The sequence below is a fragment of the Trifolium pratense genome, linkage group LG7 (genome assembly GCF_020283565.1).
Source record: "Trifolium pratense cultivar HEN17-A07 linkage group LG7, ARS_RC_1.1, whole genome shotgun sequence".
Classification (NCBI taxonomy): Eukaryota; Viridiplantae; Streptophyta; class Magnoliopsida; order Fabales; family Fabaceae; genus Trifolium; species Trifolium pratense.
Window position 1 is genome coordinate 669009 of NC_060065.1, and position 17642 is coordinate 686650.

At 32.0% G+C, this 17642-nt stretch overlaps 3 protein-coding genes across 3 annotated transcripts; 1 reads left to right on the forward strand and 2 right to left on the reverse strand.

The window, feature by feature from the left end:
- Nucleotides 1-1674: 1674 nt before the first annotated feature.
- LOC123899200 (pentatricopeptide repeat-containing protein At4g21065-like) lies at nucleotides 1675-6553 on the forward strand. Its single transcript, XM_045950273.1, has 2 exons — nucleotides 1675-3928; nucleotides 6284-6553. The coding sequence occupies exon 1, from the start codon at nucleotides 1708-1710 to the stop codon at nucleotides 3433-3435; it is 1728 nt and encodes a 575-aa protein (XP_045806229.1). The 5' UTR covers nucleotides 1675-1707; the 3' UTR covers nucleotides 3436-3928; nucleotides 6284-6553.
- Nucleotides 6554-13867: 7314 nt separating this feature from the next.
- On the reverse strand, nucleotides 13868-15400 carry LOC123899201 (bZIP transcription factor 11-like). Its single transcript, XM_045950274.1, has one exon. The coding sequence runs from the start codon at nucleotides 14744-14746 to the stop codon at nucleotides 14282-14284; it is 465 nt and encodes a 154-aa protein (XP_045806230.1). The 5' UTR covers nucleotides 14747-15400; the 3' UTR covers nucleotides 13868-14281.
- A 713-nt stretch (nucleotides 15401-16113) lies between these two features.
- On the reverse strand, nucleotides 16114-16729 carry LOC123899202 (lamin-like protein). Its single transcript, XM_045950275.1, has 2 exons — nucleotides 16549-16729; nucleotides 16114-16436 (listed from the first exon to the last, which is right to left on the reverse strand). Exons 1-2 carry the CDS (start codon nucleotides 16727-16729, stop codon nucleotides 16114-16116), a joined length of 504 nt encoding a protein of 167 aa, XP_045806231.1.
- Nucleotides 16730-17642: the final 913 nt, after the last annotated feature.

The following is a 17642-nucleotide window of genomic DNA, read 5'->3' on the forward strand; positions in this document are numbered from 1 at the left end:
TTAGCAATGTGAGAATATAGTATATTAATATTAGGGCCGACTAGAATAACTTAGAGGCCAAAACCTTCTGTTAGTGTTGAACACGGATATGCTTTGGAAACACACAACTTGAGAAACCACCAGATCATTTGAAATATAATTGTTTACGTCGCTCAACATATATACCATTTTCATGTTTTATATTTTATTTTATTTTTTGAGGCCCATTAAAAATAAAGGTTCAGTTTCATTGAGTTGGATGTACCTGGGCCGGACTTGATTAATATAACTTCAATAGTAGCCTAATTTAAATCTAAAAAATCGTAAGATATGATAGCGTTTTGAATCTTATGATGCCTAAAAAGTAATTAAGGTGTGGGAGACTTACCCTCTAGCAGGACACACGCTATTTGTGTACTTAACCTAACAATGAGTTCACCATTTAAGCATGAAAATGAGCTATATGATACATTACTAGTTAGTATATATATGTATACATCCTCATTTAATTTCATTTATAATATCAACCAACAACACAAGTGAATAAGCAAGCATGGCTAGACTCCTTAATCGTATTCAAATCTTTGCAGCTTTCTTTGCTATCATTCTCCTTGTAACATCTGGCAAGTCACACTAAATTTTGTTTATCACATTATTTTATGTGATCATTTTTTAAAAGTAGTAAACACAATTTTTGTTTAATGTGCAGCTCATTCAGAAGAGAAGGGTGAACCAAAACCAAGCAAGAAATGTTGGCGTAACAGTGAGACATGGCCTCATCCAAGATGCTTCCATTCAGCAGTTTGTAACCATTACTGCCAGAGTGTAGAAAATGCACTCTCAGGACAATGTGGTTTCTTTTTCAAGAAATGTCAATGCAAATACTGTGATGAGGATCCTTTCTCTGGTTAATTCTGCATGTGTGCCAAAAACAAGTCTTAATAAGATGGGTTCAAATTACTGAGTTGTTTAATTTAGTCTCATGAATAAATATACTATGTACCACTAATTTCAATTTCAGCAGTCTCTAGTCAAAGAATGGTTATATTGCATCCGCATACATTTTAATTTCATTTCAATAAATTAGTTTGTTATTGTTATTGTACACGTTGTTGTCTGGTCTATGATATTTCCATCATTGCCATACAATATTGTTATTGTTTATCATTATTTAATAAAGAATTAAGTAATTTAGTTCTTATAATTTATGACTTAATTAGTACATTAGCACATACGTTCGGTCATTATTTAATAAGAGAAATGCTATTTTGAACAACTAATAATAATAAGATGGAAATAAACTAAGGTAATATGAATGACAATGTGATCCTAATATTTAGCATGTGTACTTTAATGAAACTCCCTTTAAGTCTTTTTTTTTTTCTGATAAAAAGGATCGAAGATAATAATCGATGAACTATATATGATTAAAGATGCTTCAAAATGATCAATCGTTAGTTGGTTCAATGATAATTAACGTTGAACTTGGTAGGGAGACCACAGTTCAATATCAGCAACTGCGATTGGAAAGAAGCCGAAACCACGCAAAAACTGACCCTCGAACCAGATTAAGCGGTCCAGTAGTCCGTATATCGATGGTGAAAAACAAAAGTCAAAATGCAGCTTAAGAAACAACCAAACATGTAGTTTAAGAAACAAGTCAACAACCAAACATTGGGATAAACTAAAAATTGAAGGATATGATATGTTGTTGTGCAATGGTTGAGCATGGAAGTGACAAACATGTCCCAAGCTCTGCAACTTCATGCTCAATTCCTAAAATCACAAACCCAAAATCAACAAAATTTCTCAAAACTCTTCACTTTCTCAGCTCTTTCACCCTCCGGTGACCTCAACTACGCTCGTCTTCTTCTCAACACAAACCCATCTCTCAACTCTTACTACTACAACACCATCATTCGTGCTTATTCTCATAGTTCCAACCCCACCCATCATTTTCAAGCACTTTCTCTCTTCATCTTCATGCTCCAACCAAACAACAACCACCATGTACCTACACCTGATAACTTCACTTATCCTTTTGTTCTCAAATGCTGTGCTCGTTTGAAACTTACCCAGCAAGGAAAACAGCTTCATTGTTTGATTACTAAGTTGGGTTTTGGTTCTGATTTATATATTCAAAACTCGCTTATTCATATGTACTGTGAAATTGGTGAATTGGGTGTTGCACGTGAACTGTTTGATAGAATGTCTTATAGAGATGTGGTTTCTTGGACGTCTATGATTGATGGTTTTGTTAACTGTGATCTTCCAATTGAGGCAATTGAGTTGTTTGAGAGAATGTTGGAAGGTGGAGTGGATGTGAATGATGCCACGGTGATTTCTGTTTTGAGAGCTTGTGCGGATTCGGGTGCGTTGAGTGTGGGGAGGAAAGTGCACGGGATTGTGAAGGAGAAGGGGATTGATTTGAAGGGTAATGTTTGCACTGCGCTAATTGATATGTATTCGAAATGTGGGTGTTTAGAGAGTGCAAGGAAGGTGTTTGATGATGTTGTGGATAGAGATGTTTTCGTTTGGACTGCAATGATTTCTGGCCTTGCTTGTCACGGGATGAGCAAAGAAGCAATTGACTTGTTTGTTGAAATGGAAAAGTGTAATATAAAACCTGATGAGAGGACAGTTACAGTGGTTTTATCGGCGTGTAGGAATGCAGGCTTGGTTCGTGAAGGTTACATGTTTTTCAGTGATGTCCAAAAGCGTTATGGTATGAAACCCACAATTCAACATTTTGGTTGCTTGGTGGACCTCCTTGCTAGAGGAGGGTGTTTGGAGGAAGCTGAAGATTTCATTAATGCAATGCCAATGAAACCTGATGCAGTCCTTTGGAGGACCTTGATATGGGCGTGCAAAGTTCATGCAGATACAGAAAGAGCTGAGCGTTTGATGAAACACCTTGAACTGCAAGGCATGAGTGCAAATGATAGTGGAAGTTACATACTTGCTAGTAATGTTTATGCGTCCGTAGGGAAGTGGTGTGACAAGGCAGAGGTGAGAGAGTTGATGAATAAAAAGGGGCTGCTAAAGCCACCAGGGTCTAGTAGGATTGAAGTTGACGGTGTTGTGCATGAATTTGTGATGGGGGATTATAATCACCCTGAAGCAGAGAAAATATTTGTCAAATTGGATCAGATGGTGGATAAACTTAGAAAAGAAGGGTATAATCCAAAAGTGTCAGAGGTAATGCTTGAGATGGATGATGAGGAGAAGGCCATTCAGTTGCTTCACCATAGTGAGAAGCTAGCTCTTTCTTATGGACTGATTAGGACATGTCCTAGGTCCAAAATTAGGATTGTAAAGAACCTAAGGTCTTGCAAGGACTGTCATGAATTCATGAAATTAATCTCTAAGGTATACCAAAGAGACATCATAGTAAGAGACAGAATACGTTTCCATCATTTCAAAAATGGGGATTGCTCTTGTAAAGATTATTGGTAGCATGAGAATTGTCCTTGGATTGAATGTTGTAACGCATAAAAGGAAAACTTGTAGAGAAATACCAGTGTACAGTCACATGAGCTGTGTTAGCTTTGATGCCTAATTTGGCCATCGAGACAAATTCTAAATGCCAAGGCATTTTTCTGCTTGCATGGACATGATTTCAGATTTTAAACGTAAATCATGAGAGATGTGATGGCCCTTTTCTGATGAACATCAAAAGATGGGATATACTTGTGATCTATCCATAATTCGTGACAAATGTGCATAGTCAAAGTACTGCTACATAATTCAGTTTCTATGTGGTTCAAGGCTGTCAAACTCTCAAGTTGAGTCTACAACTCGATTCTACGCAGGCTCCACAAGTTTACCTAGACTCTCGGGATTGACAACATTGATTTGCTTTAGATATGGTCATATAGGACACCCAAAGAGGGAGAACCACATTCATTCTTTGGAAGTTCTTTGGCCAGATACTGTTAGCAATTTTCAGGTATGTTGCAAGGACATATACATGTTTTTTGTTGTGAAGTACTTACATTCTGTTCATTAGTTAAAGACATTGTTACTTGATAATCGATTAAGTTGTATCATTGAATATACATTTTTATTAGATTATGTGATATCAAATCAATAAGAACTTTTATTATCATACTATTCTGTCGAAAAATGATTACTATTTTGAAACTTTGATTTTTGTAATGAATTGCATGCAAAGAATTAGATAATAATGCCAAAAACTTTACATTTTAGAATTGAACTGAAATTATACTTTTTGATCATTATTGTACTCCTTTTCTGGAGTTGTATTCATATATTTGACATAAGAATAAGAATATGAAGCTTTGTGCTCAACAAAATTAGATTTGAATGCTTTATAACATGTTGTTTAGGTTAATGGCTTCACATAAGTTTGTACTTGATGTAGCTTACAAATTATCAAAATATCTTTCCCAGTTGCCTCTATCCTTTCTTTTCGGCATTCACAATTGGTTTTTAAAGTTTCGTCCCTTTTGCTTAAACAGATAATTTATGTTAGCCAGTATAGGAGCTTTGTCCCTTTTGCTACTTAGCTAACTGTATTGAGAAAAAATTTAATATAAAATTGACACAATATAATTACAATCAAGCTTCATGGACTAATTTTTCTTTTCATTGCTCCAGTCCCTTCGCAGAATCCAATTTCATATTTTAGTCAGAGTGTTAGGAACCCGAATTAAAAACAAGCAGCACAATGTATTTTTAATTAAAATAAAAAAGTCAGAACTATTACATAAGATAATCCCTGTAATCCCAGAGCTAATGCTCCTTGTAGAAGAGATGAATCTCTCTCTACCCAACCCAAAAGGTTTCTAACAGTAATGATGATGCTTGAATGATCTCCCTCTCCTTATATTTCCTCGCTTCCCTATTCAGTTTAGTTGTTGGGCTTTAGGCCGGGCCCAAACCCAGAGTCCTATCACAGGCTTAATCATGTTCAGAAAACTTTGAAATATTCTTAATTCTTATAATAAAAACCCAACTATCATCATGGAAAAAAGAGGAATTTTGAACTAGATAATAAAGGATAAATTAATGTCATGTTTCTAATTGTATGCTTTAACTTTGGAGGAATTCTTTGAAGATTTTAAACATAGAAAAAAAAAATATAAAATGACATTTGTCACCTTATATTTGTCAATAGAAAGGGGGAAGGGATAGAAGACAACAACAATCAATAAAAAATGTTAAAATGAATTCGGCGAGTTTAACTTTGTTTGTAATGAAACTGTTTTTAATTGTCTTAATTTAACATGATTATTGTCCTAAAAATAGTTTTTCTCTGACTGTGAAGCAAACTGATTCCCCCGTGATTGTTGTTTGTAACATGGGTTTAGTTGGTATCATGCACCTACCATTCATTGATTTCATTCATTAAATTTAAAGAAAAGCTGCTTAGATCTTTTGTCCAAAACCAAGAGTTTGAGAATAAATAATGATTATGCTAGTATTCTGACTCGTGAACATAATTCTAAATCTGGTGGACAAATATCTCAATCAATTAAGGAACAGGTTACTAAATTAAATTTCTATTTGTAAGACATTTTACTCTACTCATAAAATATCATTTGTGGGGCGGGGGGTGATACCAATCAAGGACCGAATGAAACCAATTAAGGAAGTAACATTGAACATCACCTTTTCTTTATATTTAACTGCACCGAGTGCATGTTTCGTATCACGATGCCTCGTCGTAATTTCGGTAAACTCACGTGATACCAAACATGCATTGAAGGCCAATGGTGTCAGGAACTCAATGGTTTTAAATTCTGACATCAATCTTATGAACTATAAACATGAAGGAATGCTCCTCTGAAGTTAAGCCTCATTTTAAAGGATAAAGTGAGAGATCTAAAATCCCTTGGTGGTAAAATAAACTGTTGATATATTTTGTCATTTATGATAGAAATAAAACTCTTGTGCTATTTTATAACCTCTAGGAAGTCACCATCTATATTATAACATGCCATTTCTTTTCTTCAAAAACAAATGGCACTTCTTATTCTTTACTACCTTGTGGCATTGAGTTTGAGAAACTGACAAGAGATGTTTTTAAATTAATCTGTTAAATATTTTAAATTTATTAGAATGCTTCCATAGTCAGAAACTTGTATGAATCGGTTCATTGCTCAACCTTAATTTTGATTCCAAGTAGTCTCAGTTTCTGTACTTTTGGTCAGTTCATCAGGCAGTATTCCTTATCAGTTTTTACAAATTATTGCTAACTTCAATTCTTTGAATCCCTAATATGAACTTCAAGTGTTTTTGGTTACATATATGAATTTACTGAAAATCTCTGTTTGCAAAGGGGAAAAGAATACCTGTCTCCAATACCAAATAACTACCTCTGGCCCTCTCCCTTTCTAATGATGATGCTCAGCGACGCCATATTTAAGAACAATTTTTTAGGGTTTAATGGAGATGCATGCACTCGCTGTACTGTCGATGTAAAATAGTTTTACAGCAACATCCAATGAGAACTCGTGATATTGTCAGTTTGCACTGTAAGTCCCTTTTTCTCACATTTTTTACTCAGATTATATGTATATATTTCTGTTTAATCCTTTTTTAAAGAACATGGCATATTCTAGAGCACTCTTGCTAAATGACATCACTTTAACCTACTTCAATTAGAACTTAATTAAAATACTAAACTCCTGCCAAATGTAAGCAGAGTTAGGACAACTTTTTACCAAAGCATGTGAACCATTCAATTGCATGGCTGGCCACATGCTCACCCCCCTTTTCAATAAATAATACCCTAAACTTTAATTTTTAAACATGTAATCAAATATTCTAATCCAAAAAAAAGGCATCATGGGAGATTTCATCACCCATGCCCCTCTTTTCTAATGTTGAGACTTGCATCAAATTCATCATATAATATAATAATACCAGCCTTGTACATACACACCCCAAACATAGAATAATAGAATTATATATAAACCAGAACAGCAAAGTACACCGACTTTCATAAGTTCTGTTGCTTGTTAAAAATTAATGTCTTTTTCCATCTTTGTTGCTTTTAATTTCTAAAGAAAAAGTAAATGAAATGTAAATTTGGGTGGTTTCATCTTTTTAACTTTACTTTGTCACTTAAGCAACTAATGGAAACCAAGTAAGAGTCACAATTTTGTAGCTAAGCCAAGCCTAGTATTACAGGCAATAGGTATGGGAATCTTATCAGTAGTATATTTTGAACTTGAAAACAAAGGACAAACACCAAAAAAAATTCTCTTCTAGAGGAGAATACCAAATACATAACAAATTTTAAAACAAGAGGCAAAATGAGGAAATTAATAATGTATTTTTTGACTTACTACTTCTTTTACTATCTTTTTCTAATAATGGTTCCAAATGCCAATAACCCTAATAAGAGAAACTTTATTATCTGATTGAAATTATACATTCTGAGAATCTTTGTTCCTTTACAGAAATATTGCATTCCTTCACATAACATAACATAACATATAGCACTATGGAGCATCACCAAAAGATGTACTCCCTCCGTTGCAAAATATAAGCAAAAATAAGTCAAAAAACTTGATGTATTTGATTTAAAATTTGGACTAAATACATTCACTTTTGTTGACCAATTTTAACTTATATTTTGCGACGGAGGGAGTTTATAATTCATGCTTTTATCTTAAGACCACTAAACCGTCCATTTATCTATTTCCCTTTTGTAATCTGGGAATTATTCTTTCTTCATTTGTGTACCAGAGTTAATGGAAATGTTATTAATGGGAATAGATAGGGCTGATAAGAAATAAAGCATATAGGTTTTATTCCTCACTAGAGATAAAAAAAAAATGTAGATAACATAACAAAGTGGTCAAGTGGTTAATGAGCTTTAGCCAAGGAGGAACCGTTCGAAAAACTTGAATTCGAATCTTTGCTGGAACAATCATTGGTCAAAAGTTTATTTATCTCTCAGATCAAACTTCGAATTATCAAAGCTCGTTTCTCCTGGGCTGGAAACCATATGGTTAAGACCAAAACAAAATTGTGATTAAATAAGTTCCAAATAGTACATTATATAATTCTGCCTTTTTTTAAATAAAAAAATTATAATTCCCTGTCCTGGTTGATAATTTCAAATTATTCTCCCAGAGTTATTGCCAACCCTCCAATTGAAATATTGTTACATGCAAAGAAATATATGCCAATTCAATGGTGGCCATTAAGCTTCTATGATGCATATTGGAACTTTTTTTAAGTCTCCCTATTGTTCTAACTATTGGACTACTTTCCATGTAAGTTACTCTCTTTGTTTGGGATTGCTAAAGATTGCATGCTCATACTATTGAAGTGTGCGTTTGGTTTAAGTTATAAAATTTAAAAAAGATGTGGGAAAAATATTCCACGAAGGTGAAAATGAAATTTGTACTATTAATATCTTATTCTTACCCCACATATCAGTCACAATATTCCCATCTCAAAAACATTGTGTCTGTTTTCTTGATGTCTATTTAACATCCAATATTTAGTCGTATAAAATATTGGAGATCTTACATTTATGCTATGAAATATTCTTCCCAACTTGAGTAATAATTTTTCACCACAATATCTCATGAAACACGCCTCGATTTAATCCTGTTGGGTGTTTGGTTTGAAGAAAAGAAAGAAAGAGGAGAAAATAAAATTATGGAAACTAATGAATGAACTTGGACTAAAGTATTTCATTTATGTTCAATTCACAGCGGAGATTAGTAATTAAAAAAAAATAATTGTCATTTCAATTTGGCATGGGATATTCTAATGTGAAAATAGGTCATCTTATATTCTTATTTCCCTCTCCAACTTCTCGATTAGTAAAGTTTTTTAGTGATTGATGATGTATAGAGAATATCAACCTCAACTACTGTAAAGTTGAGAGATTTGTGTAAAAAATCTTTTGGTATGTTTGGGTGGAAATTTTGGAAGAGGGGACTTATTTTTCTTTTTAAACTTATGAGGTAAAGTGAGAGAAATTTTGCAACTTTTGTTTTTTGGTCCAAGAAATTTTGCAACTTATTTGATAATAAAAATTGAATTCTTGTTGTACCAATTTTTTTTTTATTCTTGTGATTAATATACTTTTAATTTTTTTATAATAATATACTTTTAATTTTAATTAATAATATTATAAATCCTCCTATTTTTAAAGTTTCTCCATATTAAAAGAATTTTGTATAAACCAACAATGAATTGATCTAGTGGTAAGAAATTTGAGCTTTTTAACCAAGTAGTCAGAGATTTGATCTCTGACTGCTATAAAGAAAATATTAATTTTATTGGAGGTTCTTTGACTGTGATTAGTCACGTTAAGTGGCGGTTGAAACTTGACACTTATAACATGATAACTAAAAAAATAATATATAAATTTGTCACCATTCAATTGAATTTTTTACAAAAAAGAAACTCAATTCATTTCATTAATCAAATAGTTATCAATGCAATGAAGAATTGACTCAAAAACACAATGACTAGACATAGAAATAGGTTACCTTGCTAAACTTAAAACTTCATATTTGTAACACGATAACTAAAGAGGAAAAAAAAATATCACCATGAAAAAAATAAACTCTTTATTCAAGTTAGGGACCAACCTTCCTTTCATTTTCCTTAATTTCATCCCCCGTTTTTTCCAAAGTTCTCCCCTCAATATTACTCTCAAATTAAAGAGAGCTTAAAAAAAATAATAAGTTGCGTACGTACTCCTTTATTTTTTTTCTGAGAGTAGTTGCGTAAGTACTTGATGAATCATTATAACACTTGTTTTATTATTTTTGGATTGTTATCGAAGCTTTGATAACCCTTCAATAGACCCCTAACATGGTTTGTATTTTGTGGAAGAATACGTACCATACAATGACATGTGCATGTACTTGCTATCTATAAGATTAAAAAAAAAGACGTGTACTGAATCAAAAAAATATCTGGCATTTTATAATGTTATAATTTGTTCTCGTTGTTTAAGACGTAGAAGTGTTAAAGTGTTGGAATCTTAATTAGACATATATAGGTAGGGGAAATTAAACGAACTTATTTTTTATAAAATTAAAAGATATTGGAGAAAATGTTGTGTTGTACATATACACTGGTTATATACATACAAAATTTGTTAAATATCTTACATGTTGAGGATAGGAAATTCTGTTGATAGGACACCAAGCAACTATTGAGAGCAAGATAACAAAATTTCACCTTAACATCATATAATGCATGAGAGAAGTTTTAATGTTTTTATATATGTCATATTGTTTATTTTAATGTTGGGTTGGAGCCTATTTTGCCACTTGACTATAGCCTTTTTAAGTTTTCATGCATTTGGACTTATCATAATTTCCCCATCTAGTTTAATCAAGCATTCAAAAGATTGGGATAATTAGTTCTCATTAGGGAAAGATGTTATAGGGGGTAGTCTTTCTAAAAAAAAAAAATGTTATAGGGGTAGTTGTTTTCCTTGGCATAGTGCCTTAGTTGTTTATGTTATTTTTTTTGTTCAAAGTAGTGTTATTTTCTTATGTTACAAAAAATATGTTGGGATGATGTGATTTTTTAATTGGACTCTTATGTATGAGAAGTACAATATTATTTTATTTGAACATTAAAATAAAGAGATAATGGACCCGTTTGGATTAGCTTATTTTTGAGCTTATCAAAACATCTTATGTAATTTTTATGTATTATTATAAGTTTGTCGAGGTATTTTATGAATGAAAATTATACACGATAGAATCTATTTTTGTTGCTTATACCTTAAGTCGAGTAACTATCACTTTAATTTGTGACATCAGTTTCTTCATTACTTCTTAACTCTCCAAACTCCAAAGGAATTTATTTAACAAAGTACAGTATATGATTTTATCAAACTTTATTTCCCCATAAAAAACTAGTATATGAAGAAAATCAAAGTTATTAGTTCACGTATCTTATTAGAGTTCAAGATCCATAGAAAAGTTTAGTCTGCTATAACAAAGTGTTTGTAATTGGAGTCAAATACAAGCTGCTACATGTAATTAAAACGATTTTATAGGTACAAATTGGCTTGCTTAAACTTTTCCTATACTATGAGCAAGCAAAGCAGCCTTTGCTATTGCAACAAATTCTTCATCCTCCTTTTATTCTTTTCTAACAAAAAATTCCACAGACCATACATGCAATAATATAGAAATAACAACGGTATAAACCTCATAAACAATTAAGTTATTTCAATGCTAACGGGGAATTAGCCTGATGGTAAAGACTTGAGACTTTAGAGTATGTTCTTTTCTAAGTTTTAGATTCAATTCATCTCGGTGTCAATTTTTGTTTTTGTTCCGTCTATATAGAAATTTGTTGGCCTTTAATTGTGGTCCTTGCTAATAGTCTGTGGGACTATAGCACAGTTTAAAAAAAAAAAAATTAAAATTGGTGCCAGGCTTTGCTGCAATGGAGCGTTTTGAACCTATGACTTTTAATTTTCTATTTGCTGCAAAATGATTTGTGGTCCATTTTTGTACAGAGTACTCCTTAGTGGCTCCTCAATTATTTAACATACATTTTTTAATATTAATTTCTCTTCCTATTTAAAAAAAAATGTGATGGAAAATTCCATACAGAAAAATAAATTTGATCATCAAATTTGACAGAATTATGGTCATTTTGCATATCTAAATTTTTGTTGGTATTTCAAATTTTTCATAGTAGTGTATATAAGTCTAAGTCATATTTTAAACTGAATTTTAATTAGCTCCATGTGACAAAACCACATGCTTAATGTATTATCTATCATTAATTTAATGAGATTCAGCTTAAAAAAATTCACAGAACTTAACATGGCATTATGCAAACCATATTTACATGTTCAAAAAACCACTGGCTCAGTAAACTTAGTTCATTGCACGTGCGAAATTGTGATCTTACACACAAAATCAGCGCACTCATCTATGATATATAACTAAAAAACATGACTTTTAATTACTTTCCAAGAACTTGGTGAAACAGCTTTAACACAAAGTTGTATGTAACTTTTACTTTCAGTTTCTTTGGTGTCAGTTTAGCTCTCTCTCAAGTTAAGCTCATGATCTTTGTCTTTCCAAAGGCAAACTAATATTAAGATGAAAATAGAAAAGTGTTGGAACTAAAATGTAGTATTTCCTTAAGAGAAGCACCTACAAATGGTGCAACTACACTTATTGCTAAAGTGTGATCTACAATTTCAGTGTCACATCACTTTATAGAATCTAGAATCTACACGGCCAATTGATTGAGTAGAGAAGTGCTATACATGTGGTTCATGTCGTCAATTTAGAGTTATTTACGTATGTATGTATGAGTGAGATAGTGACTTAATCGGTATTGATTTAATGTCGAGATATATAGTGAGATAGTTATTTACGTCTTTTAAATAATATTATTTTATTGTCTAACAAATGTCGATCGAATCACTTTCTTAATTGTGAAGACGGTAATACTATGAATTTTTATTTACGAGAAACAATGTTGATCGTTGTTGGAGTTTCGAACTATTTTCAAACATCAATCCACTGTAGACTATTTCTGTAGAAGTTACCATTCACACATTATTTACTCTAATATTGCAACTTATAAGAACTCAAAAAGCAAGGTTTACCCTCTAAAAAAAGCTAGGTTTACAAATTAGCTCACATTCTTATATTTTTCATTGGCAGTTAATTGTTTCCTTTTTTTTTAAGAAACTAAATTAGCTCATTCAAATTGGCGCCAGAAAAAATCGAACATCAGACCTCAAGAGGAGCCAGCTAGTTCTTTGTTTATTAAAAAGGGGTAACATGATTGTACTTGTTCACAGGCCAGTTCTAAGTTTGCCACCTTAATTTTTGTTAAAGTTATAAAGTATAATTTTTATAAAAATTACAGTGACACAAAAATGATTCAACTAAATTCACACAGTTAAAACATGAAGTAATTTTGGTTGGGGTAGGTCACAGTGTTAGGCATAAGTAAAGAGACAAGTAAATAGCTGGAAACATAATGATTCAAATTAATTGAAGATTTGAAATATCACAAAATATAATAGACACAAGCATCCGTAGATGTTTATGTGTTTCCTATTTCAAGGAATTTCTTCCTTAGTTGATAAATAAAAAAACTAAAAACTAGTATGACAAGATCACAAATTGGGGGTGCCATGGCCAACTCTCCACAGCACCTGTCCCTTTCTTTTGCTGCTCACTTTTGGACTTTTCCTTCCAATAAGATACGTATCTCTAGTCATTACTTAAACCCTCCCTACACAAACAGAAATATATTTTCACAGTAATTAATTAAGATCTATTTAAGAGTTTGACATTTTTCAATAAATACTTCTTTTTTTTGCATCTTCGTGCTGAGTCTCGAACCGAGTATTTCGGTGTTGAGAATTAACTCCTCAACTAAGTGAGCTCTCGGAAGACAGGCTCAATAAATACTTCTCTGTATACATTGGTCAGAAATCAAACCTCAAACTAAATAATTAAGAGATCTAATTATCTACCACTTATATTACACTATGTTAGTGAGTGTGGTGGAAACTTAATGGAAAGTAAAGACAAGAACACAAGAACTAATATGCTATATAAGCAAACATAAGTTGGAAAAGTTGTATAAAATTTATGCTTACGCACAAACCCACTGATTGAAAGATTAATTACATGCAATGCATTAGTATGTCTAAGTTCAATCAAAACTTACTATTATAATGTTGAATTATTATTAATATGAATTCAACTTTGTCTACTCAACTATCATTGAGCAAGTGCCAAAATTGTATACCATCTCAATTCTAGTCAAATAAATCACTGATTTTAGGATACATATAAAACAATAAAATCATACAAAGCATCATAGCAAGAGGGACACTAAATAAATTTAAAATAAAATAAAAAGTATTAAATGGAGAACTTAGTCAATATTAATATGATTATATTATATTATTATAAGAAGCAAGTTAACAACAACAATAGTGACTCAATCATAAAAATACAACCTTAATATAGTGATATATGAAGTGTGAACACTACAAAGGGTTATTAATAGAAACAGCACCTAACAAGCTTTACCCTCTTTATGATACATTACTACTACTAATAGTACACACATTCATCATTATTCCTTAATATCTCTCTCTATGTGGCAATAATCTTCACTAATCATGATTTTTCCACCAACAACAGATTCAATACAACCAAACTTCAAAACCCAATAGATCTCATATCTTTCTTTTTTTCCATTAATGACTCTGTGCATAGTGCAAGTTTTGCGTCCACGGAAGGGTAGCAAGACAGGCAGTAGAGCAGGCATAATCCCGATAGATCTAATATCAATAATGCACCATGTTCATGTCTGCAGAAGCCATGATTGGTTGATTCAAATAAGCCATATTCAAAGGGTTATTGAAGTAATTGTTATTATTATCAACAACAGGTTCAAAAACACCATTTGTAACATTCATGAAGTTGATAATCTCATTCAATGACTCAAATCTGTTGTTGAGTTCACTCAGTTGAGCTCTAAGAACAGAGTTTTCAGATTCAACAGCCAAGAATCTTTGTGTTGTGAGGTTAACAGAAGTTAGAATCTGCTGATTCTCATTTCTTAGCTGACTCACTTGAACAGCAAGATCATCTAAGTGTTTTTGTTTCCTTAATCGAGATCTTCTTGCCGATTCGCGGTTTGATATCATTCTCTTTCTTTTTCTTTGATCCATTAGAAGCATCAAATCTTCCTCTGAACCTGAGTTTGGTAGTGTAGAATAGCCTGAAGATGTACCACTTGAAGAAGCCATGTGAAATAGAGAGAGTTTAGTTGCAGAAACAGAACACAGAACAGAGGAAACAGAACACAAAACAGAGAAAACAGAACAAAAAAACAGAGCACAGAACAGAGAAAACAGAACACAAAACAGAGTAAACAAACTGGACACAGGACCCAAAAACTAAGAAGAAAAAAGAAAAAAAATTGCAGAAAAATGAAAATTAATAGTAATATAAGTGATTAGAAAATAGAAATCATGAAACGTAGTAAAGCCAGTAAAGGAAAACAACAGAGAAAGATTGAACTAAATGAGTCCTGCGCCTAACAGTAGAATTGATCATACAACCAGAAAGGTAAATTTCACTCAGAATTTGATTCATGAATCTCAAACATCAATAACAATATGTTAAGCATTTAAGATTTTGAAGCTTGAAAGAGAAAACAGAGGAAAAACAGAGAAACAGAGGTTTGAAAGGGAAAATCCAAAAGCTAAACAAAAGAAAGAAAATATCTTAAAAGAGAGAAAGAAGAGGAAAGTGGAAGAGGAGTGAATGAGTTTGAAGCAGTGAATTTATAGAACAAAAAGGTTAACAAGTTGATGAAAAAATAATATAAGTCGTACATTGAAATCTAGAAAAGATAATAAAATAAAGAAAAAGGGAGGGTCCTGAATTATTTTGCTTTTTTCTTTGTTTTCTTTCTTTTGAGTGATAGATAAATAATATAAAGAAAATAGGGTTTATTTTGGAAAGTGGAAGAAGTAACTAGAAAGAAAGAAAGAACACAAAGTAGTAGTAATAGTAGAATGGGGAGGGGGCTTCAACCACTTGATGTCAGAACTGACCTTCGAACCAGATTCAACTAGTGGTGGTTGAAAACAAAACAAAAAACAAAAATATTAGAATGGGGAGACTGTACAATTCAAGTATGGAATCAAGATACAGCTGGGAACCAACAATCACATAGGACATAATATGTCTTATTTGAAAAATACTTCCAAACCACATGGCATCTTATGATTTCGTTAAATTGTTTTACCCTTGTTTTAAAAATTTAAATACAATTGGTCGGTTCAATCAGTTGAATCGGAAAATGTTCGATAAAACTATGAAGTTAATTTTAATTACATTGCGGTCGGATTAAAACGTATTATGAATTTCAAATTTGGTTTGATCGATGTTTAATCTTGAATATGAGAAATAAAATTTATATCGTCTTCCGATAAATAGTGTTATATTTTCTCGTTGAATTATATTTATTCTTACAATCATACGAGTCTACAACTTCATATAATTTAACTATGATATAAATTTGGCAACGATAAAGAAACAACTAAAACATGTAGACGAAATGGTAACTATAGTCAAATGCAAGTAATGAAATGTGATTTTTGCGACACTACACGAAGATCCACGCCAAAGCGATGACTAAAAGCATAATGAATACACTGTAATTCATTTTTCTTGATGAGCCAGCCTTATTCGGGATTGTCGGAGGAGGTAGTAGTGGTAGCTCAAGTGGTTCAACGGTTATTTTAACCTTCATTCCTTGGAAGCAAAAGCCTCTACCACATAGAAAGTAATATGTCCTCTCTTCTGAAAGTGGGAAAACATCTCTTCCTCCTCTAGTGATGTTGTTTATGTAGCCAGTGTCAATACATTTCTCATAACTTGTTTTGTTCACCTCAAGAACATTATAAACGTGCTTATCAAAACCAAAATCTATGACAAAAGGAAATTTAGTTAGCAAAATAAAAATTGCAATGATATAAAATAAAATATTCTTAAATATCAATCAATAATTTGAAGATATAAAAATGATGAATGAACTTACATAGCCAATCATCCTTGTAGAAGTGCTCATTACTTGCCCATTGTGTGAAGTTAATTTTTGGTTTCCAAGTATACTTTCCACCTCCAACCCTATGCAGCACAGGTTCTCTACCATCAATCTCATTACACCCTATTGTGATGATCATCAACAAGCATACTATTATTTTTCTACCAAATCCCATTTTCTACAAAGCCAAATAGTTTAAGGAAATTGAATTTTCTAATAGAAAATAAAATAACTTAATTTTGTGGCTAAATTCATGTCAAAAGTGTGATGAAAATTGAAGCCAAATTTTGTGTGTTTGGAGTAGTTTTGCTCATCTAAATGTACCTATCATGGTTTTCCAGTTTCAAATTAACATTCAAGTAATTTTTCTTCGATTTACTCTGTCAAAGTAAAACAAACTTCGAATGCATTTAGGTTTGGTGTAACACACAAAATTGCCAAAATCATACATGTACTTTTCATTTTTTTTTCTATTGTCTCAACTGTATGTCTCATCAATTCAATGTTAAGTTGTTTTCAATGGATTTGGATTAGGTGCACCATGAATGAGTGCATGCGGTTACACGCATTCGCCTATTCCACGTCATGAAACTCTAAAGATAAAAAAAAAAGGTATGGATCATTAGCTTATAAAACATTCTTTAATATTCTTATTGAAGATACTCTAAGAATAACTAAAAAATAAATTTAGCAAAGACTAGAATTCCATGTTAATTTTTTTTATAGGAACACAAACCGAAAAACTTGATATTTGTAGGGATAAAAATTGAGATTTTTTTTTTTTTTCCTATTGTCTCAATTGTATGTCTCATCAATTCAATGTTCAGTTGTTTTTAATGAATTTGGATTAGGTGCACCATGAATGCATGCATGCGGTTACACGCATTCGCCTATTCCACGTCATGAAAGTCTAAAGATAAAAAAAAAAAAAAGGTATGAATCATTAGCCTATAAAAACATTCTTTAATACTCTTATTGAAGATACTCTAAGAATAACTAAAAAATAAATTTAGCAAAGACTAGAATTCCATATTTTTTTATAGGAACAACACAAACCGTTCTTTTTGCCACCCACTCATTCTGGCGCG